The 25,250-nt window shown below is 40.7% G+C and overlaps 1 protein-coding gene and 1 long non-coding RNA gene across 7 annotated transcripts in view; both read right to left on the bottom strand.

Annotated features, from left to right (window-relative positions):
* LOC132826759 (mucin-2-like) overlaps positions 1-2,488 on the bottom strand; it is a 150,260-nt gene extending 147,772 nt beyond the window's left edge. For all 6 annotated transcript variants that reach the window (XM_060842933.1, XM_060842936.1, XM_060842939.1 and 3 more), the window contains exon 1: positions 2,398-2,488. In XM_060842933.1, the coding sequence (XP_060698916.1) occupies positions 2,398-2,446 (49 nt within the window). In that variant the 5' untranslated portion in view covers positions 2,447-2,488. The remainder of the gene's footprint in view (positions 1-2,397) is intronic.
* A 3,280-nt stretch (positions 2,489-5,768) lies between these two features.
* LOC132826760 (uncharacterized) overlaps positions 5,769-25,250 on the bottom strand; it is a 70,838-nt gene continuing 51,356 nt past the window's right edge. The window contains exon 3 of the long non-coding RNA XR_009645910.1: positions 5,769-6,576. This is a non-coding gene — a long non-coding RNA (uncharacterized LOC132826760). The remainder of the gene's footprint in view (positions 6,577-25,250) is intronic.

Here is a 25,250-nt window from a genome sequence, read left to right as displayed (position 1 = left end):
TTTGACCACTTATCTTAGTTCCTCCTTCCATGGCCCAGTGTCAAATTCTGATTGTTAACATTCATGTGAAATGCTTTTGCCCTCTTTTACTGCACGAAAGACACTCCATAAATGCAAACAACTGTTGAAACCAGTCAGTTCAGAAGGTGTTTCTGAAAAGCTCTTGGACCATTTCAATGTCACAACATTTTTGGAGAAGATGAGAAAATTGAAAGCAAATGTATTCTAAAGGGATTGTTATTCTTAGTATTGCATAAACGTATTTAGGCAATGATCAGATATTTATTTATAAATGCAAGACTTGCATAGCTTTATTCAATTATCAGTCCACAAAAGTATGTGTGAATGGAGATAAAAGGACCAATTGCCTCAGGTCTTAGGCCGTTAGGAGAAAGGCAGTAATTTGAAATAGGTTATCAATCAGGCTCAACGAGATGTTCCTGGCTGCCTTATACACAAACTTTTATTCTCAAGGAATTAGGACTGACAGTCATTTTGAAAGGTAATTGTTGCTGCAAATGAATTCTCCTGCATACTAGTGTAAAAAATGATTGGTATTACAGCAAAAATTTGTTAAGTCGAAATTTCAGTCCAACATTGGGGTGGCTTTTCTAAAATGCTGGACTTGTATCAGTATATCTAATGAACTGTAGAAATGAATCATAGAATCCTTATGGTGTGGAAGCGGGCCATTCAGCCCATTGAGTCCTCAGTGATCTTCTGAACAGCGTTCCACCCAGACCCACCCTTTCCCTGTAACATTGCATTTCCCATGGCTAATCCACTAGCGTGCACATCTTTGGACTGTGGGAGGAAATTGGAGCACCTGGAAGAAACTCCACACATACAGTCATCAGAGGCTAGATTTGAACCTAGGTCCCTGGTGCTGTGAGGTAGCAGTCCTAACTATTGAGTCACCATGTTGTATCTTCAGAGAAGATGTAACTTTATCAAAGGAAGCCAACAGTGGACAGTGACAAATCTATTTTTATCTTCCAGTAACAGCACCAAAAATATGAGCCCGTCAGATTGAGCTAATAATCTGATTGATACAATGCAAGAGCCATATTTTTGTATAGAAACTACATATAAACTTAAAAAATGGGAAGCAATTTTTAGTCTAATGCCAGTAAGAAAACTTGACTAAATGCTTCCAGCCACTCTTTAATAAAAATAAAAACGTCATCTTTGAACAAATTCATCTGAAATAGTTAACAGGCAAGCTTTAATTTTCAAACCCTATTTTTTGATACAGTCACTTAGATCATAGAGAATGGGGAGAGAGATTAGAAGAAATTTCAGTAAATCTGGAATGTTTCATCAGAGGGAGTGGTTGAAGCAAATACCATTCCATACTTTAAACAAAAACTATTTTAACAAGAAAGCTACAAGAGAGTCAGAAGAACATCAAGCAATAAAATTAGTCCTGGGATTGTGTAATAAAATATCAGCACAGTCACAATAGATGAATGGTCTCTGGCTGCATTGTCAATGTCTATGGATGATGGTACTGACATACTGAGGTGAGAATTCAATTCTGCAGATTTTAATTTCTCATTCAACTTTATCTCAGATATGAAATATGTTATATTGAAGGATTTTTTTTAGCCAGGGAGACAGTAAATACAATTTAAGAGTACTTAAAATTGAACAGGTATTGATATTACAGGGAGATGGTGGCATAATGATAATATCACTGGACTAGTAATCGAGGCGCCCCCAAGCTAATGAACATGCTTTCAAATTACATGGCTGCAGCTAGTGGGATATGAATTCAATTTATAACCCTAGAATTACAAAAGTCAACTCAGTTATGGTAATCATGCAGCCTATTATTGATTGGTCTTAAATAAAATCCATCCAGTTCATGACTATCATTCAGGGAGGGAGATCTGCTCTCCTCACTCAGTCTGGCTTACGTATCCCAGACCCCTAAATGCCACCTGAAGGAGCATAACTATTCAGTTCAGTTGAAGGGAAAGTGGGAATGGGCAACAGAGGCTGCCCTTGAAATGCCCACTGCCCACAAAATGAAGAATTTTTAAATGATCTTTATAGATTAACTGTATATTACTGCTGCAAACAACAGGTTCTCTCATGTAGTCAAAGAACTTGTCATTTTCTTTCGACAGATGGAATCGGTATTGCTTTCAGTCCCATCTGCCAGCAGTGACAGCCATGTGAGATTTTACATGTTCAAAGAACCATTCATATTAAATTTCGTAGAATTCAAATAAGTGATTGTGTAAGGCCCCATTACAAAGACTCACCTTGAAGAAAACCAATTTATGATAATACGATTTTATTACATATAACAGGTTGCATAAATCTAAAAAGACATCAGCTATTCTATTTCAAAATCAAATATAGTACAAAATAATATGTGATGTTACTTACCTTTGCACAGGGACAGACCCCAGAGGACGACTAATACAAGCTTTTCCATTGTATTAGGTTTGAGTGTGTGTAGGCACTACACTCATCCTAGTGAACTACACTCACTAGTGCAGACCATTTCTTCAGTCTATTTATATAGCTCTGCTCTCTTAGCTCATTTGAATAGAACAAGGAAGTTGAAAGCATTTATTTGATAAGTATTTTCCTTTTGATGGTGAATTTAACCCTTTAGATTTTAAAACGTTGTTATAGCCTCTTAATTCATCGATGTCTTTTTTTAAAACACTAAAGTAAGATAAATAAAATGTCTTGCAAAGTTATTTTAAAAGTATTTCTGCATATCGGCCAGAACCAGTTCTAAGCCTCACTCTTCTTCATAGTAATCCCGGCATTTATTCATGAGGGTTTTCTGAATTAATCCTTTTCAAAATGATTCCAAATCTCAGCGTTATTATGTAGCATACTGATGTTAAAGAGTGGATTGTTGGATTCGGGATAGGTGGCCATGGAATTTCCCACCGCTGGCTCCCTTGGCATTTTGCCAGCACTGTCCCTGTGAACGGAGCTGTGTTGAAGCAAGCGTGGTGGGTGGTGACTACCAACCTGCAAGTTGCTGGTAACCAGTTAATCTAGTTCAGGGATTAAAATGATCACTTGGTGAAGAGATTAATTTTCTAGTCAACAAACAGATTCTACACTTTAACCAAAGCGTAACCAGCTTATCAAAGCAGCCTCATTATGGGATAGTGAAAGTGTTAGGTGGGCTGGCACAGCTGTTGGACCACAGCTGCAGCCACTTGCTGTCCATTGATCCTCAACCATCATCGTCAACCTTTTGGTGGCTTCCCTCAATTTAAATTTTATTGTTATGTTGGTGCCTCCATTGAGGTGCCCTCTACATGCAAAAATAAACAACTCCCATCTTAGGGATGCAGCTATGCAGCTTTAGAGGAGAATCTTCAACGTTAGGAGACATACACCATGCTCAGCTAGGTAGCAAGTGCATTCTCTGGCTGATAGCTGGTCAATCCTTTAAAATTGTTCAGAGGTGACAATTAACGATGCATCACATGGTCAGCACTTGCATTTGATCAGAACGGCAGCATCCTGGCCCCAAAAGAAAAGTCCAGCTTTAAATATCAGTGACTGGAATCAGTGAAGGATACTATAACATTAAATAACATTGTGGAAGAAGATCATTCAGTCCACCTAGCCCATACTGAACCTCTGAAGAGCATTCCACCCAGACCCACTTCCCCAACCCCATAACTCAACATTTCCCCTGGTTAAACCACCAAACCTGAATATCCCTGCACACTACAGGCAATTTAGCATGCCCATCCACTTCTCCTGCACATCTTTAGACTGTGGAAGGAAACCCACACAGACACAGGAAGGATGTGCAAACTCCACACAGACAGTCACCAGAAGGTGGGATTGAACCTAGGTCCCTGGTGCCATAAGGCAACTGTGCTAACCATAGAACTACCATGCCACCCTAGAAATCAAAATTAATTTCATACTTTCTGTGCTTGTTATCTTTTGTGATTGCGGCAAAGGGAAACAAATACCCCTCATCTTTCTTGATCTGCTTACATACAACCTTTGATACATATGTCTACACATTCCTCCTCCAATACCTCTCCAGTCATCCACTTTGGACTTACAAACACCTGTTTCCATTTTCATTCTTAGCCAAAGAATCAATGGCAATAGCTTCCCTTCCCATTCCTCTGTTACCTCTGTAATGTTCACTGGTTTGGTCTTTGACTGTGTGCTTCTGTTGCATGTTGCATTGTTGGACAAACCTATGGGTGATGTTACAGAACAAGAGAGACTAAAGGTAAGCTGACAGTTTATCTCAGTGAACATTTCAAAAAAGTATTGTAAGTACATACATTAAAAACATTGTGTATCATCCCTGCATATCTTTGAGACACAGCAGACAATACTTTCCTTTGACTTTTCATCTACATGATGCCTCTCAGTGACTTTGTCAAAATGGTGTCATTTTTAACATGTACGCTAATAACACCCAGCACGAACTCAATCCCAACTCTTTCAACCCTTTCACAGTATTGAAATTATCAGGCTGCTTATTCAACTATCAGGACTGGATGAACAGGAAGTTCCCGTCTTAGGAAGATAAATGCATTTACTAAATAGCTAAACAGAACTGAGTATCAACTTATACATCCTTCTAGCAGATGCAAATGCTGGGCAGTGAACACTGGAGAGATTCCTGATCAGTCATGTAATGGAAAGAATAGTGGAGTTTCCACTACCCAGTTTATCACACAGATAGAGAAAAGAATGTTGCCACAACAATTTGGAGTCCTTGGAGGGCTGTTGGCTGGACAGCTAGACAGTATGGTTCAGATTGGCGCCTATGACATGGAGCTTGATCCTTGTTCTGACTGAGGTGCATTCAGGAGCTGCCTCCTTATGATGGAGATCATGGTGCTGTGGTTGGGATCTGACTTTGGGCTTGGAACTGAAGAGGACAAATCCATATAATGTTCCTGTTGTTAGGAATTTACTGCTTTTTGCTTAAGATACAATTGTTATAGCTCCCCAAAATTAGACAATTATACACAATTAGAAACATTATGAGCTGTAAAAGATGAGCAAAAATGCATTTACTTTTATCTACTTTTATTTGAAATCAGGCCATTAGATTAGATACCCCATAGTATGGAAACAGGGCCTTCAGCCCAACAAGTTCACACCAACACTCCAAAGAGTAACCCACCCAGACCCATTCCCCTACCCCTGATTAATCCATCTAACCTGATGGGCAACTTCGCATGGGTAATTCGCCTGGCCTGCAAATCTTTGGATTGTGGGAGGAAACTGGAGCATCCAGGGGAAACCCATGCAGACATGGGGAGAAGGTACAAACTTCACACAGACAGTCCCCAGAGGCAGGAATCAAATGTGGGTCCCTGACGCTGTGAGGCAGCAGTGCTAACCACTGAGCCACTATGCAGTTCATTCATTATTGTTCAACAAATTCCTAGAACTTCTAGTCTAATAGCATTGGGTAAGATGGACTGCAGTGGTTCAAAGTGGTGATTCAACACCAACCTTTTTGGGCAACTCAACCTTGTTAACAAAAGCTGAGGGCAATGCCCAGCTGCCACCATGTACATAACCTGAGGGGCTGGCAGAAATGCATTAATTCAATAAAGTGACAGAGATCTACAGTGCAAAACAAATTCCTTCACCCCATCAAGTCTGCCCCAAACAAAAGCAACCACCTAACTATTCTAATCCCATTTGCAAGCACTTGGTCCATAGCCTTATATGGAGATAGTGAGGACTGCAGATGGTGAATTTAATTGAATTAAATTTATTGTCTCATGTACCGAGGTTCAGCAAAAAGCTTTGATTTCTGAGCAATACAGGCATCACAGAATTAAATAGCATAGATTAGTAAATAATAGGTGAACAGCAGACACACAAAAACGCAGGTATAGGTGAATGTTCAGAGTTTGAGAGTCCATTCAGTATTTAACAACAGTAGGGTAGGAACTGTTTCGAAACTGGCTGGTGCATGTGTTCAGGCTTCTGTATCTTCTCACTGATGGTACAGATTGTACAAAAACATTGCCAAGGTGGGACAGATCTTTGAGAATACTGGCAGCCTTTCCTTGACAGCGGGCTTGGTCGATGGATTCTATCGATGGGAAGTTGGCCTTTGTGATTGTCTGGGCCGAGTTTGCCACTCTCTGCAATCGTCTCAGACTTTGAATGGCACAGTTGCCATACCAGGTAGTGATACATCCAGACAGAATGCTCTCAATAGCGCACAATAAAATTTGGTAAGGGTATTCGCCGTCATGCCAAATTTCCTCAGCTGCCTGAGGAAGAAGAGACGTTGTTGGGCCTTTGTAACCAGTGCACCCACATTAATAGTCCAAGAAAACTTGTTGTGGATGACCACACCCAGGAGCTTGATACCCTCCACTCGTTCCACCTCTGTGCTGTTAATGTGTAGGGGGGCATGAGTAACATCCCCTGAAAGTCAATAACGAATTCCTTGGTTTTGAGAGCTAGGTTGTTCTCAGTGCACCATTTTTCCAGGTCTTCCACCTCCCATCTGTAGTCTGTTTTGTCGCCATCTGAGATTTGACCGACTATGGTGGTGTCATCAGCGAACTTGTAAATGGCATTAGCCTGGTATTTGGCAATATAGTAATGGGTATACAATGAGTACAGTGGATAATCAGAAGGATCAACATTTCAGGCAGAACCCTTCATCAGGGTATTCTAATGCTGCTTGACCTGCCATGCTTTCTCTCGCTCCACATTTTATTGACCCATAGCCTTATATGCCTTGGCATTACAAGTGCACATCTAAGTACTTTTTAAGTGTAATGAGGGTCTCTGCCTCTATCACATCTACATGAAGTGAATTTAAGATTCCCACCATCCTTTGGATGAGAAAAGAAAATTCTTCATCCCTGTAAACCTTCTTCTGCCCCTACCATAAAATCTACACCTCCTGGTCATGAGGCCTCCACCAAAGGGAAATGTTTCTTCCTGCCTACCCCGTCTACTCCTTATCACATACTCCTCTACTCTCAGGAAATAACCCTGGTCTTTCAAACTGCAAATCTTTTCATTCATCAATGTCAATCCATCACAGAGACTTACCCCGCAACCAGTTCGCATCATCAGCACAGTATAGCCAATCACCGTGAAGGTCACTCGAACTGTCTTTTTTTGCTACAAATATTTCAAGCATGGCACTAATTATTGGGAGCGGTGGAAGGATGCATCTATCTCATGACGCGTGATGTCCATTTTTCCACATGTGAAAGAGATTGATTAATGTTACCCTACAACAAAATAGCAATTTTTCAATTTTTCCACCATTGCCACCTCTATAATCTCGCTAAATCAGAATAATTTTACCATCAAAATGTGGAAAATTTGGATAAAATTATATTGGACGCTGTTTAAGAACTTATGACTGGAGGGGAAACAAATCTACACAATCTATAGTCTCAAGCCGCCCATGACAAGAAAGTAAGGCTTCAACAAACTAGGCCATTTGGCCCATTAACTCAGCTTAACTTTAGCTAGTTCACATATCTTTAAGAGCTGATCAGGAAGTTGAAATTTTTCCAATACTTGCACTATTTTAACCAGAATAACCTGGCTTGCTACAGGTGAATTTACCCTGTTCTTCCAGTTCTGTTTCACTGTTGTTTTAGACAGTTCATTGATTATAAAGTATTATAGTAACAGATGAAAACAGCAACATTAACACAATAGATGATACGTTTATGAGGAAGTAGTTTTCCAACACTTTAAAAAAATCAATGAAGATATCTTAGAGTTTAGCAGTTTCTTTCTGCTTACTCATTGATAAGTCAGCCTTGGTTCAGATGTAACTCTGACAGTTTGCATTCCAAGGGTTCCTTCAGGGAATTGAGTGTATAATCTTGTAAAACACTTGTTCCCGGATGAGGGCTGGTCTGTCTGAAGGTTGCACCCTTCAAATAAGACATCAAGCCAAGACTGCCTACTCCTAGAGGTGATCAAATTTTAAAAATGACACTTGGGGGTCAAGCGACCATGGGCCCAAAATTGCACATTTGAATTTGTCCCACAGTCAGAGAAATCAGGCCTGACAGAAAATTAGCTAAACTAAATTACACAGCAGCCAGCAGCTATTGGCTACACAGAATAGTGGAAACCAAGATGAAGGAGGTCATAAAGTTTCAGGAGGAACCACTTACAACCGGCCCAAAGGTTTTGTATTAGAGAAGTATCGATCTGACGTAGTGCATCTTGACTGCCTGAGAATGTTACACCTCCGTGCACGGCAACAGTGAAAGGTGTTGGCGTGACTCCAATGGATGATGTGAACCCAGCTCATGAGCCCATTGGTCAAAGGCCATGGAACATTCTGGAAGTCAGGGGAAAGGGTAATTAAGAACACGTAGGTGAACGACACCCCCTCAATGAAGGCTCAGTGAAGACTCACAGGGAAAGTTTGGCCCTGACCTGCAAGGTCAACTTTTGTAGAAGAGAGCCAGTCCTAATCAGAGAGAAAGGAGTTTCCAATTGCCTGGTTCAAATATTTGAATAATTGCAGGTAATATCTTTCTCAAACAGATAGAGCTAGATAAAGAGTAAATATTGTGGGAATTTCTGAAAAGCCTACATGGTCTTTCAATAAGTAATATTTTGTTCATAAAATTGATTCATAGAGTCATGGAGTCATGGAGTCATACAGCACGGAAGACATAAGCTCGAACTAAACTAGTCCCTCCGGCCTGCACTTGGCCCATACCCCTCCAAACGTTTCTTATTCATGTACTTAACCAAATGTCTTTTAAATGTTGTAACCTACCCACATCCACCACTTCCTCTGGAGGTGTATCATACACATGATCCACTCCCTGTGAAAATAAGATCCCCTCATGTCTTCTTTCAAATCTTTCTCCGCTCACCTTGAAAATATGGCCTCTTAGTCTTGAAATCCCCCATTACACGGAAAAGACAGCTGCCACTGACTTTATAAACCTCGACAAGGTCACCCCTCAACCTTCTATGCTTCAGCTAAAAAAATTCCAACCTATCCAGACTCCCTTAAAGCTCAAACCCTCCATTTATGGCAACATCCTGGTACATATCTTTTAACCCCTCTCCAGCTTAAGAATATCCTTCCTATAACAGGGTAACCAGAACTGTACACAGTACTCCAGAAGTGACCTCACCAATGTCCTGCATAACCTGAACATGATGTCCCAACTGCTGTACTCAAAAGACTGAGCAATGAAGGCAAGTGTGCTACATGCCTTAACCACCTTGTCTCCATGTGATGCAAACTTCAAAGAATTATGCACATGAGCCCACTATGTTTCTCTGTTTGCAGCATGACACAAGGCCCTACTTTTAATTGTAAAACCCCTGCCCTTGTTTATTTTACCAAAATGCATTACCTTGCATTCATCCAAATTAAATTCCATCTGCCACTCTTCAGTCCATTGACACAATTGATCACAATCTTAGATAAACTTCTTCACTTGTCTACTATACCATCAATTTTGATGTCCTCTGCAAACTTACTAACCAAACTTAAAGCCTTCTATATTCGTAACTAAATGATTTACATAGATGACAAACAAGAGTGGACCCAACACTGATCCCTGTGGAACCCCATTGGTAAAAGTCCTTCAGTGCGAAAAACAACCCTTCACCACCACTCTGTCTCCTGCCATTAGCCAATTTTGTATTCATTGTCAAGCTCACCTGAATCCTATGAGATCGAAGTTGACTAATCAGTCTACCATGTGGAGAGTACTTTACTAAAGTCCAGTAAACAACAACCACTGCTCTGCCCTCATCGATTTTCTCAGTTACTTCCTCAAAATTCTCAATCAAGTGTGAGAGAGACAATTTTCCTCAAACAAAACCATGTTGACTATCTCTAATCATTCCTTACCTCTCCAAATACTATTAAACCCTATTTTTCAAAATACTGTCACCAAAGTCAGACTCTCAGGCCTATAAGTCCCAGGCTTCTCCTTGGATCCCTTCTTAAGCAATGGCACAATGTTAGGCACTGATCCACAAACCAAATTTTTAGTCTGCCTCAACAACATAGAGTCATAGAGTCAGAGAGATGTACAGCACAGAAACAGATCCTTCAGTCCAGTTTGTCCGTGCCAGCCAAATATCCTAAATAAATCTAGCATTTGGGCCATATCCCTCCAAACCCTTCCTATTCATATACACATCCAGATGCCTTTTAATTGTAATTGTACCAGCCTCCAATACTTCCTCTGGCAGCTCATTCCGTACATTCACCACCAACTATGTGAAAGAATTGCCCCTTAGTTCCCATTTAAACCTTTCCCCTCTCATCTTAAATCTCTGCTCTCCAATTCTGGACTCCCCCATGCCCAAGAAAAGACCTTATCTATTTACCATAGCCATACATGCCCCTCATGATTTTATAAACCTCTGAAGGTCATCACTCAGCCTCTGACACTTCAGGGAAAACAGCCCCAGTCTGTTCAGCCTCTTCCTATACCTCAAACCGGGCAACCCTGGCAACACTCTTGTAAATCTTTCTGAACCCTTTCAAGTTTCAAAACATCCTTCCCAAAGGAGAGAGACCAGAACTGCACACAATTTTCCAAACATAGCCTAACCAATGTCCTGTACAGGCATGACATGACCTCTCAACTCCTATACTCAATGCTCTGTCCAATAAAAGAAAGCATACCAAATGCCTTCTTCACTATCCTATCTATCTGCAACTGCACTTTCAAGGAACTCTGAACCTGCTCCTATTGGGTTGACCTTCCTTGCTGTCTTATTGTATTGCCTTGCCCGTTCTTGCCTAGTCACTTTGTGGTATTGTACAGCTCTTCGTAAGATGTGAGACATACTCTATTTTTGCCGTCAACCGTCATTTGTCAGTTTCATCCAGGAGAGTTTATACATGGGTGACAATAAAGCTATGGCCTCTTCTTTTCTCTCTCCATTAAAGCCTTCTTCATTTCACTGCTTCTTTCAGAACTTCGAATTAGACTGACACAGTTTCTTAAGCACAAATTAAGCACTTATAACTGTAGGGTAAACAAACCTATCCGATCTGTACGACTGCATTTAAGCTCAAGACCCCATGACGAGAGTTATGCTCAACAAGAATATGCAATAAGAATAGGCCATTTGACCTATCAACTCATCTTCTCTTTAGCCCATTCTCATATCATTAAAAGCTGATCAGTGAGTTGAAATGAAATCTTTCCCATATTTGCTCTGTTGTAACCCAGATCATCTGTTCTGTTACAGATGTATCTGCTCTGTTCTTCTCGTTCTGCTTCACTGCACAAGTCCTTAATTGCCACTTAATTAAATTTGAAAGTCAACTCAGTAACTTACGTACCTGTTAGTTCTCCACTCTGGAGCTACACTGTTCAGCTGCAAGTAACCATCTACAAGCTGCACTCTGATTTTCAAGTGTCTATTCCACACTACTCCCATTTTTATGTGCTGCAGAACTGAAAACGAATGTTTAAATAAGCGTGATCATGGGGATTAACAAATGAAGATCCTCATGTTGTGGTATACAGCTGATTAATTAAGCCTGCTGCATTTTGAGGCTTGTGTTCTGAACAACACGTTATTCAGAATTTAAAGCATCCAACAATGGTTCCTGTACAAGATCCAGGACAAAACTGCAGGGAGAGCTGAATGGGAAATATTTGCAGGGATGGAGAGATCTAATTACACCAATCTGTTGTTAAACACATTGGGAAGAGAGAGAGCCTCTTTTGCTTTAATTATTAAAGTCTATAAAAAGACTAATTGGAGAAGTAAGAAATTTGCACTTATCCATTCCTTGTCATGATCTCAGGACTTCAGCTTTGCCAGTCAATGAAACCCACTTGGAGGATACTCACGGGTGCAAAGTCCTGAAAAGTGACAGTCAACCTCTGCCTAGCAAGGTCCCACAGAGAAGGATGAAAGAATCAATATTACATTTTGAGGAATAGATATTGACCAAGATTCTGGGTGAAATCCTTTGGTCTTTGAAAAGTGTGTTGCCTGTGCCTCAGACAAATACACCAGTTCATGTATTAAAAACACTTTACCCATTTATAGTTACAGATGAGGTGACAGAAGGTTGGGTAACGTGGTGCCACAATTTAAAAAGAATGTAAGAAAAAGCCAGGCAACTATGGACCAGTGAACCTGATATTGGTGGTGGGAAGTTTGTTGGAGGAAACCCTGATGGACAGGATTTACATGTATTTGGAAAGGCAAGGACTGATTAGGGATAGTCAATATGGCTATGTGCATGGGAAATCATGTCTCACAAACTTGATTGAGTCCTTTGAAGAAGTAACAAAGAGGATTGATGAGGGCAGAATAGTGGATGTGATCTACATGAACTTCAGTAACCTTGTTCAACAAGGTTTCCTATGGGAGACTGGTTAGCAAGGTTAGATCACATGGAACACAGGGAGACCTAGCTATTTGGATACAGAACTGGCTTGAAGGTAGGAGACAGAAGGTGGTGGTGGGCAGTGCTTTTCAGACTGGAGGCCTGTGACCAGTGGAGTGCCACACAAGGATTGGTGCTGGGTCCCTTTTCTCATCATGAATATAAACAATTTAGATGAGATCATAAGAGGTATAGTTAGTAAGTTTGCAGATGACACCAAAATTGGAGGTGTAGTGGATACCAAAGAAGGTTACCTCGGAGTACAATGGGATCTTGACCAGATGGGCCAATGGGCTGAGGAGTAGCAGCTGGAGTTTAATTTAGATAAATGCGAGGTGCTGCATTTTGGGAAAGCAACTCTTAGCAGGACTTATACACTTAATGGTAAGGTTCTGGGAAGTGTTGCTGAACAAACAGACCTTGGAATGCAGGTTCATAGCCCCTTGAAAGTGGAGTTGCAGGTAGATAGGATAGTGAAGAAGGCATTTGGTATGCATCCAAGGAGCAGGAAAATTGACATTTCGGGCCAAAGCTCTCGATTCTCCTGCTCCTTGGATGCTGCCTGACCTGCTATGCTTCTCCAGCAACACATTCTCGATTCTGACCTCCAGCATCTGCAGACCTCACTTTCTCCTAATAACTCACTACAGCACTGAGGCATGTGCCTGGGGTCTGGCTCCAATCTCCAGAGCGGGACTTGAAGTTGTTTCACTGAATACTTGTTCAGTTGGCTTTCTGAGCAAGCGTCGTTGGATCTGAAACACGGACTCTGATTTCACTCCACAAATGTTGCCAGACCTGCTGAGTTTATCCAGCAATTTCTGGTTTTTGTTTCTGATTTCCATCATCCGCAGTTGTTTGGTTTATTTACTTATTCTGCTCACCTGCTTAATCTCAAATGTCCTAATGGAAAATTTCACCTTCAAAGTGAATCACTTGGGTCGGGCCATATTTTCTTTGTTCAGTGTATTGAGCCATATAGTAGGTATGTATCTGACCAGTTCTTCCAGTTCAATATAACTATTGGCATTTACATTCTGCCAAGTAAATAGTCTGTTAGCATTTCTTACCTATTCATGAGACATTAACGTATCTTATGAAAGGCATACTTTAATAGAGAATCCTGCAATCTTGGCCGAGTGACAAAATATTTTTAGACCGAGCTACTTCCGTCAGAATTTTCTTTACCTTACTCATGTCTCAAGTAAATTGTCAGTCATAAATACTTTGTATACACTTCTAAAAACTCAATCTTTCAATAAAATCTAATGTTGCCTTAGTTTATCTTAAACAGTAGCCTCGCTCAGAGCCCAACAACTCCTTGACAACCAGCGTGCTGTAGTTTATTGAGGTTAACATTGTTGCACCAAAGCTCTAAGCAACTGGAGCCACTTGTTCCTTTTAGAAAAGTAAAACAAAGAAGACCTCAAAATCTGGCCCCATCATCCCCATATTTTCATACTATCAGAGCCACTTTACCTCCAAAATGGAATCTACTGCTTATGCCATTCAATTGGTCGCTACAGAGGTATATTGGTCAGGGTATTAGCACGTGAACAGGGGTGCGGAGCGTTCAGATCAAGTGGTAATTATTTGATGCTACACTGTCACTTTCAAACCCAAACTGAACCATTGAGAAAAGTGTTCCACAAAAGGGAGGAACAGCTCTGGTGGAGTTATTTAAAGGAACCATTACTTACTTTTCAGTTAGCAACTAATTAATTTCTATTGGTGCTTGTTGTGATGATAGAGGTGCTTTGTGGAGTCCACATTCCTGAAGAATACAGCTAGTGGTATGGTAGCTTCAATGATTCTGCATAAATCACCTGTTTTCAGGCAATAGTGCACAAGGACACATTCCCTTTGAATTCGGAATGACAGGGACAATGAGCAGGCCAGAGGTTATATCACAGCAACACAAGCTTCTGGAAGACGGAAGACAGAGGAGACAGACTCTCAACAGCAAGCCATAGCCACCCAATATGTTGAAGGAAACCCTCTGGCTGAACCTATATGAGGAAAAATGTGTCAGATAATTACACTTCACTGAAATCTACCATCTGCTGCAACCTCAATTGCGGCAACAGAACCGAGTGAGAATTTCATTCCCAGTGGAAGTGAAGGGGATTGTTGCTGTAAGTCTTTATGCTTCAGTCATTCCAGGCCGGAGCAGTCAATATTTGCCTACATCAGCACAGGAAGGTCACCGACATCCTGTATCCCAGTACAGTGTCGACATGGCATGCTCTCCTGCTGGAGAAGGGCAGGTGAAGTGTGCACACAGTTCCACAAGGTTTACACAACACAGAAGTTGACCATTGAACACACATATGTCATACTACAGCTGACACATAGCATCTCCGAGATGTATCTAATTAAAATGGATTCCAGGGTCTCAGCGTTCATGTGGAGTGTGACCAAATGCAAGGAATGATGCAGGTCAGTGGAAGCAGTCACAACACCCTTATCGACAACGATCCATTGTACCATCTGTGTTTGAACCATCACCATAAACAGAACAGTGCTCATGGATGACAATGGCTACCTCCTAATAACAAACTCCACATATAACCAATTAAAATGTCAGTGTATTGAGAGCCGTACTTCTACACAAAAAAAAATGAATCAGCAGATCATTGATGTAATAATACAATACTTTGGCTGCCTGGACTTCCCTACAGTTCTCAATAGAGAAAATATCAAGATTCATTGGAGTTGTACAGAGGGAAATTTCAGCCTCCTGAGGGAAGACCCCTTTCCCACTAGCTATACAATAAGAGGCTGAGGAGCAACAGAAAGAGGAGGAAAAGCAATAGAGGATGTAACCAACTCGGACCCTTTCTGGGCAGCTGTCTGTGCCATATCCAACTGCACTACCGGCAACCGCAACGCTAATTCTCCATTCATCAGCCATCCCTTCTCTCGGTTTTGACTATTACAGCCTCCAGTTAATATCTGTGTTAAACCAAAAGTAAAACAAAATTCCAGATCAATATTACACATCAAAAGTAAAGCAATCATGCCCATGTGTTCCTTTAACGTCAGTCACCTATGTGTCCTTCCCTGACCTAGTGCTATGGCACGGTGCATCCCAAGAGGCTGCAACACAGTTGGTGGAAACCTAGTGACGTTTAGTGAAGGATGATGGCCTTACATGATGACTTTGAGCAGCCTTGATCCTAGAAGGAATGATCCAGTCATGGTCAAGCAGCAGTTTGGGTTGGTTAGCTGTATAACTGCTGGATTTGCCAAGACAGGAGTCTGAATGCATTCACCTTTTGGAAGATAATGCCTTGCACTATCTCCTGTACTGGGGTAAGAGTATCCTCAGGACCAGTTAGCAAAGGACCACTTTTCTCCATAAGAAAAAGGGGAATGTGTCAATTGGCATGAGATGCAGCTAAGCACTAGGGATGTCGGTGTGTTCCATGAAGATGAAATGAAGCAATGAATGTTGAGTATGAGCCAAAACTGTTTGAGATGATGGATAGCTGCGTTATGGGGTGCGGTCTTTCTACTGTCATATTCTCCTATCATCTACTCCTGTGTCAACAATGATTCAAATGCCTGGTTTGAAAGGTTTTCTAGATTGTTATGCAGACAATCCAAAGTATTCAATTCTCAGGTGAGAACTCTGCTTCTTTTAAATGGTGCCTGCCAAATTCTGCTCAATTTGAAAATAAATTTTGCATTGCCTTTTCCAAAAATTTAGATTTCTAACTGTGAGTTTCTGCAGTGCATCTTATAAATGGGTGCACACTACTGCTGCTCAGCATGGGTGGTGGAGAGAGTGAATGATTATGAATGTGGTGCCTATCAAAGGGGCTGCATTTTGGAGCCAGACTCATCCAGGCAATTGGGGAGCATTCCATCAAGACTTGTGCCTTGTAGCTAGTGGACAGTCTTTGCGGAGTTTGGAGATAAGTTACTCACTATAATTTCACTGTCTTACAATAGTGGACATCATGTTCATTCAATACCGCTCACCCACTTCATTCTCCTAAAGTAGTAAGCTTTGCTGCTCTTCCTTTCCCACTCACTCACCTCACTACCAACATTCCCTCTAATTTGTGTAGGTGCACCCTTCATAATCCCTACGCTACTCCGTGACAATTAACCCAACCGCTAAAGTCCCCTCATACGCCCTCGCCAATGGAATGTTTATTTCCACTTGCCACCCTTACTCACTTCATCTACCTTGCCAACCCACTCAGCATGCACCAGGTCTTGGCATCTCTCAACAGTTCTTGAAAAGTTGGATAGTTTCAAGGGGTGTACTTATCTTTTACACACATTCCTCTCCACAATTAACAACCATAACTGGCACCTTGCATCCCCTGAGATGATCCCTGATCCTCCCACTTGAGCAATTACTATCCTTTCTCCTAAGGTATCCTAGGCCCATATCTATAGGGAACCACATCTCTCCAAAAGGGAAGGCCAGACCAACCTAAAGATATGTACTGCAAATAGATCGGTGTTTCTTGATCTAAACTCCACACTTCCTGTTCCATTCACCAGAGAGGATCGTAATAGAGGCAGGTCATTATTTAAATAGTCATATGCTTCCACAAAGCTTGTGTGCATGGACCACAGACAGCCCCCAATCCTGCCCCTGAGAAAATGAGAAATGCCAAATTCAGGGGCAGGCTTTAGGATTCCTGACACGTTGTGCCATATTCACATGGTGGAGAGGCTCTCAGTCACTGTAAGAACCTGCGTCTGAATGCTTTCAGTGTGGGTACAGACTTGGAACTGTTAGGGAGCAAAGAGTTTCAGATGTACAGACACACAGGTCATTAAAAACCAGATCGTGGACCCAAAACATTGTTTTTTTTAAAAGAATTCAGTAAAGTTATTATTTAAGGACTAGAATACACAAAGGGAGAGCTTTAATCAGACTCTGTTGCTTTGACGACTTCATCTCAAAAAGGATCTATTAATCTTACAGTGAGAACAGTACAGATTCACCAGAAAGAAAGCAAGTCAAAGTGTTGAATCAAGAGTATATCTTGCCTAAATTTGGCTTGTAATCTCAAGTTTGGAAGGTTAAGAGATGATCTAATTGAGTCTTTTAGTATGATCCAATCAAGTATATACAGAGACGCTGTTGCCTGAAGTGGAAGAATCCAGTATAGGGGTCTACAGTCTTAAAACTAAAGCTAAACCATTCAGGGTAGGCCAAGCATTACTTTTTTCACATTGAGGATAGCAGAACCAAAGAATTCTCTCTCCCAGAAAGCTGAATCAATTGATAGCTGTGAGACTGAGATTGATTTTTTTTTCATCAAGGCCAGATTCCAAAGTACTGGGGAGGCAAAGGGGCCCAGTGGCTAGCTTTGCTGCCTCACAGCACCAGGGATCCAGATTGAAGTCCGCCCTCGGGTGACTGTCTGCTGTGGAGTCTGCGCATTCACTCTGTGTCTATGTGGGTTTCCTCCAGGTGCTCTGGTATCTGCCACAGTCCATCAAAATTTACATTTAGGTGGATTGACTATGCTATTTAGCCCATGGTGCCCAAGGGATGTGTAGGTTAGGCAGGTTAGCCATGGTAAACATAGGATTATGGGAGAGGACGGTGGTGAGTCTGAGTGATTGATGTGGACTCAATACACCAAAGGTCCTGCTTCCACATTGCAGCAGTTCTATGATTTGACTAAAGGCATGTAAGAGGATTTGAGGTACAAATCAGCCATGATCTACTTGAAAACAATCTGAATAGGTTAAATAACGTCACAACTGAATTAGGGAGATCACACGCAAATAGTTTGTGGAATAATAAGGCTCAACTATGACGAATATGTATGAATCTAGTTGGAGCACAAAAGTCAATGCACCTGGCCAAATGACTGCAATTTGGAACCCAAACCCTATATACTGTCTCAAGGTTTGCATGAACAGAAAAAAAAATTAAAACTTTAACAAAAATATCAAAATGGATTATTAATGACAATTATCAACTTAAATTTTGCCCCTCTTACTACAAATACATAGTTATTCATAAAAAACATATAAAAATGACAGTTTGACACATATTATGGGCTGTATAAAAATATATAGATAAGAAAAACAAACACAGTTTTCTATCCCAAGACCTGACTATATGTGAGCTTTTTCACACTGTTATTGATTCTTATTGATGATGGCACAATGTTGTCTGCAAAACAATTGACAATTTATAATTTACCAATTGATCAATAGATCCTGGGGTTTTTTTTGTGTAGAATCCCTACAGTGTGGAAACAGGCCCTTCAGCCCAACAAATGCACACTGACCTTCCAAAGAGCAATCCATCCAGACGCATTGCCCTACCCAACATTTACCCCTGACTAATGTGCCTAACCTACACATCCCTGAACTATGGATAATTTAGCTTGACCTAACCTGCACATCTTTGGGTTGTGGGAGGGAACCGGAGCACCAGGAGGAAACCCACACAGACATGGGGCGAATGTGCAAACTCCACACAGACAGTCGCCAGAGACTGGGATTGAACCCGGGTCCTTGGTGCTGTGAGGCAGCAATGCTAACCACTGAGCCACCATGCTGCCCCCAAGGGGGAAAAGGGGTCATCCTTTTTCCATTATGTTTTGGAGCTCTTTCCTTCAGTGTCTCTGGATATAGCTTTTCCTGCTCTTTTGACACAGAGTGGGAAAGAGAGATGTTTTCTCTGTAGGCTTTTAGAGGTTTTCTCCTGGCAACCTCACACATCTGTGAAGATTGTCAATAGAAATAATGTCTCTGGGCAGAGTTCCTGTGAGCAGACAATAAGTAATACCATTTTGTCTGGACACAATGTCAACTCACTTTTGCAAGAAAGTAACATAGCACTTTGTTTAAAAGCAGTGTCCTTTTTTCTTCATTTTCAATTTACAGTAAAAAGTGAAAAGAAATGGCCTTTAAATAAGTCTCCATTTATTCAAATGTTTTGATGAAGTAAATGGAGAAAAGCTATTTGCATCACTTAGTGAATCAATAACAAATGGGCCCAAATTGAAGGACTTAATCGAATTAATGGAGGTGCAAGGAATAATCATTTTATGTGAGAGTCATTTTGACAAATAAGCCTTATCAGAAAATATAATGCAAACTCTACAATGTGGAAGCAGACAATTCACCCATCAAGCCCACATCGTTCCTCCAAACAACATCCTACCCAGAGCTATCCCTCTACCCTATCCTTGTAACCCTGCATTTCCCATGGCTAATTCACCTAACCAGCACAGCCCTGGTCACTACAGGCAATTTAGCATGGCCGATCCATCTAATCCACACATCTTTGGATTGTGCGAGAAAACCAGATCACCCAGAGGAAACCCATGCAGACACAGGGAGAATGTGTAAACTCCACACAGGTAGTCACCCAAGGGTGGGGTCAACCAAGGTCCCTGGTGCTGTGAGGTAGTGCTAGCCACTGAGCCACCATGCTGCCCTGAGATCTTACAACACACAAAAGTATCTCTTCTTTATACTTGCATTTTGTCTAAATTCTTTTTTATGCCTTTTACACAATTTGTGGTAATGAAGGTCACAACAGTGCAACATTCTTTACAGAGAAAGTGGACCTGGGAGAATGGAGTAAGCAACAAAATACCTCTTTAATCAATCAGACTGAAAATCCTTATTGAAGTACAGAGTTGAAAGTAGCTAAGATACCTAATTAAACAGCAAATAACATACAAAAAAAAGCTTTAAGACAAAATTCAAAAGACAATGCAGAAGAAAACATGATATTTTTAAAAATCTTCAATAATATTTAAAATTTGATGAAATGAATTCAAATGTAAATCTTCAACTTTTTGACTGCAGTTATGATTTATCACTCCATTAAAACTCACTTACACTTGACTGGACAAGGCCCAACATTATCTGGTAAATGCAAAGAGTTTCTAGTTTGTAAGTTGTTGTGTTGCCTTGTCGTACCAGACCATAGAGGCTGCTCTCTTATTACAGAGAGAAGCGAATGGTGGCGATTTAACCGCAAACTGGTAATGGGAATTAAACCCACGCTGTTGGCATCACACTGCTCTGCAAACTAACAATCCAGCCAACTGAGCTAATCCAATTCACAGTCTGTAAGTGATCCAGACTCCTGGTATTCCTTGTCTGTGATTGGTGATATAGTGCAGCATGTTTATCATTTAGTAGGGTTTGGTAGGGATAATAGAGTGAGAACTAGGTATAGATAGCAAAAAAGTAGTCAATATTTTAGAGATTTGTGACTCATAAGTTGAAATAAAATTCTGAGTAGAAAAGTATATACCCGCACTCTGTCTAACTAACCTTTAGCGTTTAACAGTGCAGCGCAACTCTCACGCTCAGCCACTCAAGAACAGTATGCAGTGATTGGCTCATTTTTACTTCAAATGCAAAATCTAGGCCAGTATGCGTTAAAACACATAACTGATTAAATGTTAACTTGGTTGTTCATTTTCATATCCTTTTAATATTTTGAGTGAGGGTTTGATACCAGGTTTGTTTGCATAAGAAATATTAGAAGAAATTTTTCTGAAGAAGGGTTACTGGACCCATTAACTCTGATGCAAAACCTGCTGAGCGTTTCCAGCAATTTCTGTTTCCATTTCTGACTTTCAGCATCTGCAGTTCTTTCAGTTTTTAATTAGAAAAACTTTGTTCTGGAGAAGGTGCACTTGGCTCGAAACATTAATGTTGCTTTCTTTCCACAGATGCTGCCAGGCCTGCTGAGTTTCTCCACGATTTCTGATTTTGTTTCATCACAAGAGATTTGTTGTGTTAAAATATCAAAACATATGATAATAAGATACAACATAAATACAAATTCTCTTTTTCCTTTACCCTCAATGTACCTTTCTTTCAAGTCAACTCTTCAGAATATTGTTGCATTTCCCACAGTGGCTGCTTTTCTATTGTCAATGAACTATGTTGCAGGGAGTGTCCTGACTGGTCTTTCCAGCTCCATAGCATTCCTTTCAATTTCACTAAAAAAATGTTTTCCAGCTGACCAACAAAATACAGTCAATCAGTGACAGGCTTTTTGTAAAAAATGCATTGTAAAGAAATTTGTTTTCATATATTTATATATTGTGGAACATAGTTGCCTTTCAAGATGTTAATTCAGGAAAAAATGCAAACATCTCTTTTAAATGATTACATCATTTGCAAGCATTGTCTTACCATTTCTATTTGATTGTCCAATTTTGGGAACTTTGTTTACTTTATCTTATGTTTCAAGTGTACCTCAATATAAATCCAAATTTGATTTTACTCCTTTATTCAAAATCAGACTATAGAATTAGTGTAGAATGGGTGGAAGCTTCTCTTCTGAACTGTCATCATTCAGTATCATTACCTTTAGGAAAGTGGTCATAACTTCTGGCTTTTAAATGAAGATACAAATCTTGAAGTTGATGTCTGTCATTCAGTGCGGCTCGAAAGGATTCCACAACTGCCATTTCAAGTTGGCAAATCGACAACATCAATTCATCCAGTTTCTGTTTTGATATCATTTTTAGAAACCCCATCAAAAATTAACTCCTGTTCAATCAGATGTAATTGAGTTTTTAATTACAATCTGAACAAATGCTGCTGAACAACTGATCTAGTGAAGAGAAAGCAATTTTGTTAAAGGAATAGTATTCATTATCTCCATTATGATTAATTACTATTTCATAAATCCAGTTTTTTAAAAGATAATTGGATTTTTTAAAAAGTTCATTCACAATATTTCAATTCTACCTTCACTTCATACATATGACCCATCCTCAATATCGCTCTGTTTTTAAAGTTTTTAAAAAGTGATTTGTTTTTTGTTATTTTTATTTCCTGCTTAGCTGTCTGTGAGAATTATGTTTGGACAGCTTGATGTAACAGCTCACCACTAACTGTCACAATTTAACTACATTGCAATCAATTGCACAATGATACAAGGAAAATTCTTGTCACAGAGATCACTGGATCTTTTAGCACAGCTTTCTTGTGGATCAATGCCAAGTGCTGTAGCTGAGCTACTGGCTGCAAAATCCCAGGAATTATATTCACTTGAATGGAGAATGAAGAGCTTACAACAGAATTCTTATATAAGTAATCAAGAAACCAAATAATAATCAGTTGTTGGCATGCAAATGTTGTTCTGGAAAGAAGTTTATTACTACAAGTTGCTTTCCTGTATTCCTGATGAAGGGCTTTTGCCCGAAACGTCGATTTTACTGCTCCTCGGACGCTGCCTGAACTGCTGTGCTTTCCCAGCACCACTCTAATCTAGACTTTAAAAAGATAAGCACAAGCCCAACCTACTCAACCTCTCCTCATAAGCCAATCCCTTAATAGCTGGTCTTAGCCTGGTCAACCTTTCCTGGACTTCTTCCAAAGTCTGTATATCTGTCCTCTCTTAGGGGGCCCACTATTCCAGCTGTAGTCTAATGAATGCCTTGTAAAAGTTTAGCAAAAGCTCCCAACTTTTATATTCCATTCCACCTGCCTTCTCTATCACTTACTGAACCTAGATGAGGACTTCAAAATCCCTTTGTTCCATAGACTTCTGCATCTTTCCCCATTCAAATAATGGCTTATGCCCGAAACGTCGAATCTCCTGTTCCTTGGATGCTGCCTGACCTGCTGTGCTTTTCCAGCAACACATTTTCAGCTCCATTCAAATAACATTCAACTCCTGTATTCTGTTGGATAAAATGCATAACTTCACATTTTACCACCCATTTATTGGTTTACAAAGCAGTGTGATGCCAACAGTATTGGTTCAATTCCTCACTGACTAAGATTACTGTAAAGGACTCTCCTTCACAATCTTTCTTCTCACCTGAAGTATGGTGACCCTCAGGTTAAAGCACCACCAGTAATCTCTCTCTAACGAAAGAGCAGCCCAATGGTCTGGTAAGACTATAGCAACTTGACTTGATATAGCCAGGTTGGAGTGTTAGTGGTGTCTTCTACAATGAAGTTTGATGCAAAGAGTTTATTCAACTCTCCAGTCATTTCCTGGTTCCACAGTATTATTTCCCCAGCATAATTTTCTAAGCAGGGAGAAAGTGAGGACTGCCGATGCTGGAGATCAGAGTCGAAAGTGTGATGGTGGAAAAGCACAGCAGATCAGGCAGCATCTGACAAACAGGGGAATTTTCATTTTACGCATAAGTCCTTCATCAGGAAAATAAAGGGCTTATGCCTGAAATGTTGATTCTCCTGCTCCTCAGACGCTGCCTGACCTGCTGTGCTTTTCCAGCACCACACTCTCATCTCATTTTCTAAGCAGCCTCTGTTTAAATTGGCTTCTCTCCCACTTTATATATTTAAAGAAGCTCTTTGATGCTATCATGTTATTACTTGCAAGTTTACCCTCAAAGTTTATTTTCTCCCTTATTTTTTAGTGGTGTTTTTCTTTAAAAAAAGCTTTCCAAATCCTCTGGCTCACAACTAATCTTTGCCACATTGTACCTCTGTTCTCTTTCAATTTTGTTGCTGTCCTTAATTTCCCTCGGTTAACCATGATTGGCTTATTCTTTTCCAACAATCCCTCTTTCTCACTGGGATAAATTGTTGTTGTGAACCATGAACCTTTTTTTTATAATGTCTGCTAATTCTCCTCAAGTGAAGTGAGCACTTTTTGCACGTTACGCAGGCTATGTGAACTTTAAAAGGTGATTGCTACTACAGTGTCTAAGGTGATATTTCCAGTCTGCAATACACTGCTTATGAGATGAATTCTTGTTGCTGTGTGTTGTGGTTAAGTGCTTGGGGCTATGTTTTGAAACCCACACGGTGAGTTCATGTCTAAGGTTCAGTTAGTGCTCCTGGGTGTCTTTCACCTGCAGAGTGTGGACATCTCTTTAATGCTGTCACCCTAACCTGACATGTAGAGCTCCTTCATCTGCAGATTGAAACACTGACCCCTCCCATTCTGGGTGTGGAGACAGATTTGTCATGTCCACTGTAATTTATTATTTACATCGCAACGAGAGGAAACAGTGGTCACACTAGCTGAGACTAGGTGATCCCACACGTTTTCATATTACCTTCTTAACTGGCTTTCTGCCAACCCCACTGACTTTGATTGTCCCAGCTTTTCCACCCAATTCTATTATTTAAATTGTTCATCACACCGTTTATCCCCTGACCCCCATCATACAAAACATAATTGTCCACTAACCCCCACCACTCTGCTGGTGCTGACTGTCAATGACCCTCTGTTTCCCTCATTATCTCTTCCATTCCAATAGTTTATTGTCTTTCCCCTCCTTAAATATTTGAGTTGTCTCCCCAATCCCTCCCAACCCCACAATCATTATATCCTTTGTCTGTCAACCAGATGTCTCTAATTCCAACAAATCACTTGCCCAGGTTCTCTCCTGCAACAGTGGCCTGATAACTCCTACGTCCCCACTCCTCTAATTTTAGTGAATTGACAGCCAGGATGGACTGTGGCTCATGGCTTTGACCAGTAACTAGATCCCCAGCTGAAGTGTGTATGGCTCCTCAACTTACTTCCTGCCAATCCCTGACCGTGGCCCGTTCCCCAATATGGACCTCCTGACCCTGACCAACTCCAGATTTCCCATGACACACTGTGCCAGAAGCCCTTTACCGAGCCTTTTCATAAGAGAAGACTACTTTGTTAGACTTTGAGACATAGTCATTTGTTGTGTGATTGTCACGTACAATTATGACACATGGTGTGGGTTTGAGATGGACATAGCAAGGTGCCATACAGCAATATGGCCATCCTCTCACTGGAAGAATGCTGAGAACTAACAGAAGGTGCCAGGCTTTGTGCCTGTACTAAAAGGCAAGTCAAAACACAAATTCTATGTGCCTGTAAGCTCTGATTGAGGGGGGGGGCTCAGAAAGGCAAGGCAATGTCAGGTCGCTGAGTATCTTGAAGCAT

This window comes from Hemiscyllium ocellatum, chromosome 23 (assembly GCF_020745735.1).
Source record: "Hemiscyllium ocellatum isolate sHemOce1 chromosome 23, sHemOce1.pat.X.cur, whole genome shotgun sequence".
Lineage (NCBI taxonomy): Eukaryota > Metazoa > Chordata > Chondrichthyes > Orectolobiformes > Hemiscylliidae > Hemiscyllium > Hemiscyllium ocellatum.
The sequence above is the reverse complement of the archived record's forward strand: the minus strand, read 5'-3'. Positions and strand labels throughout refer to the sequence as shown.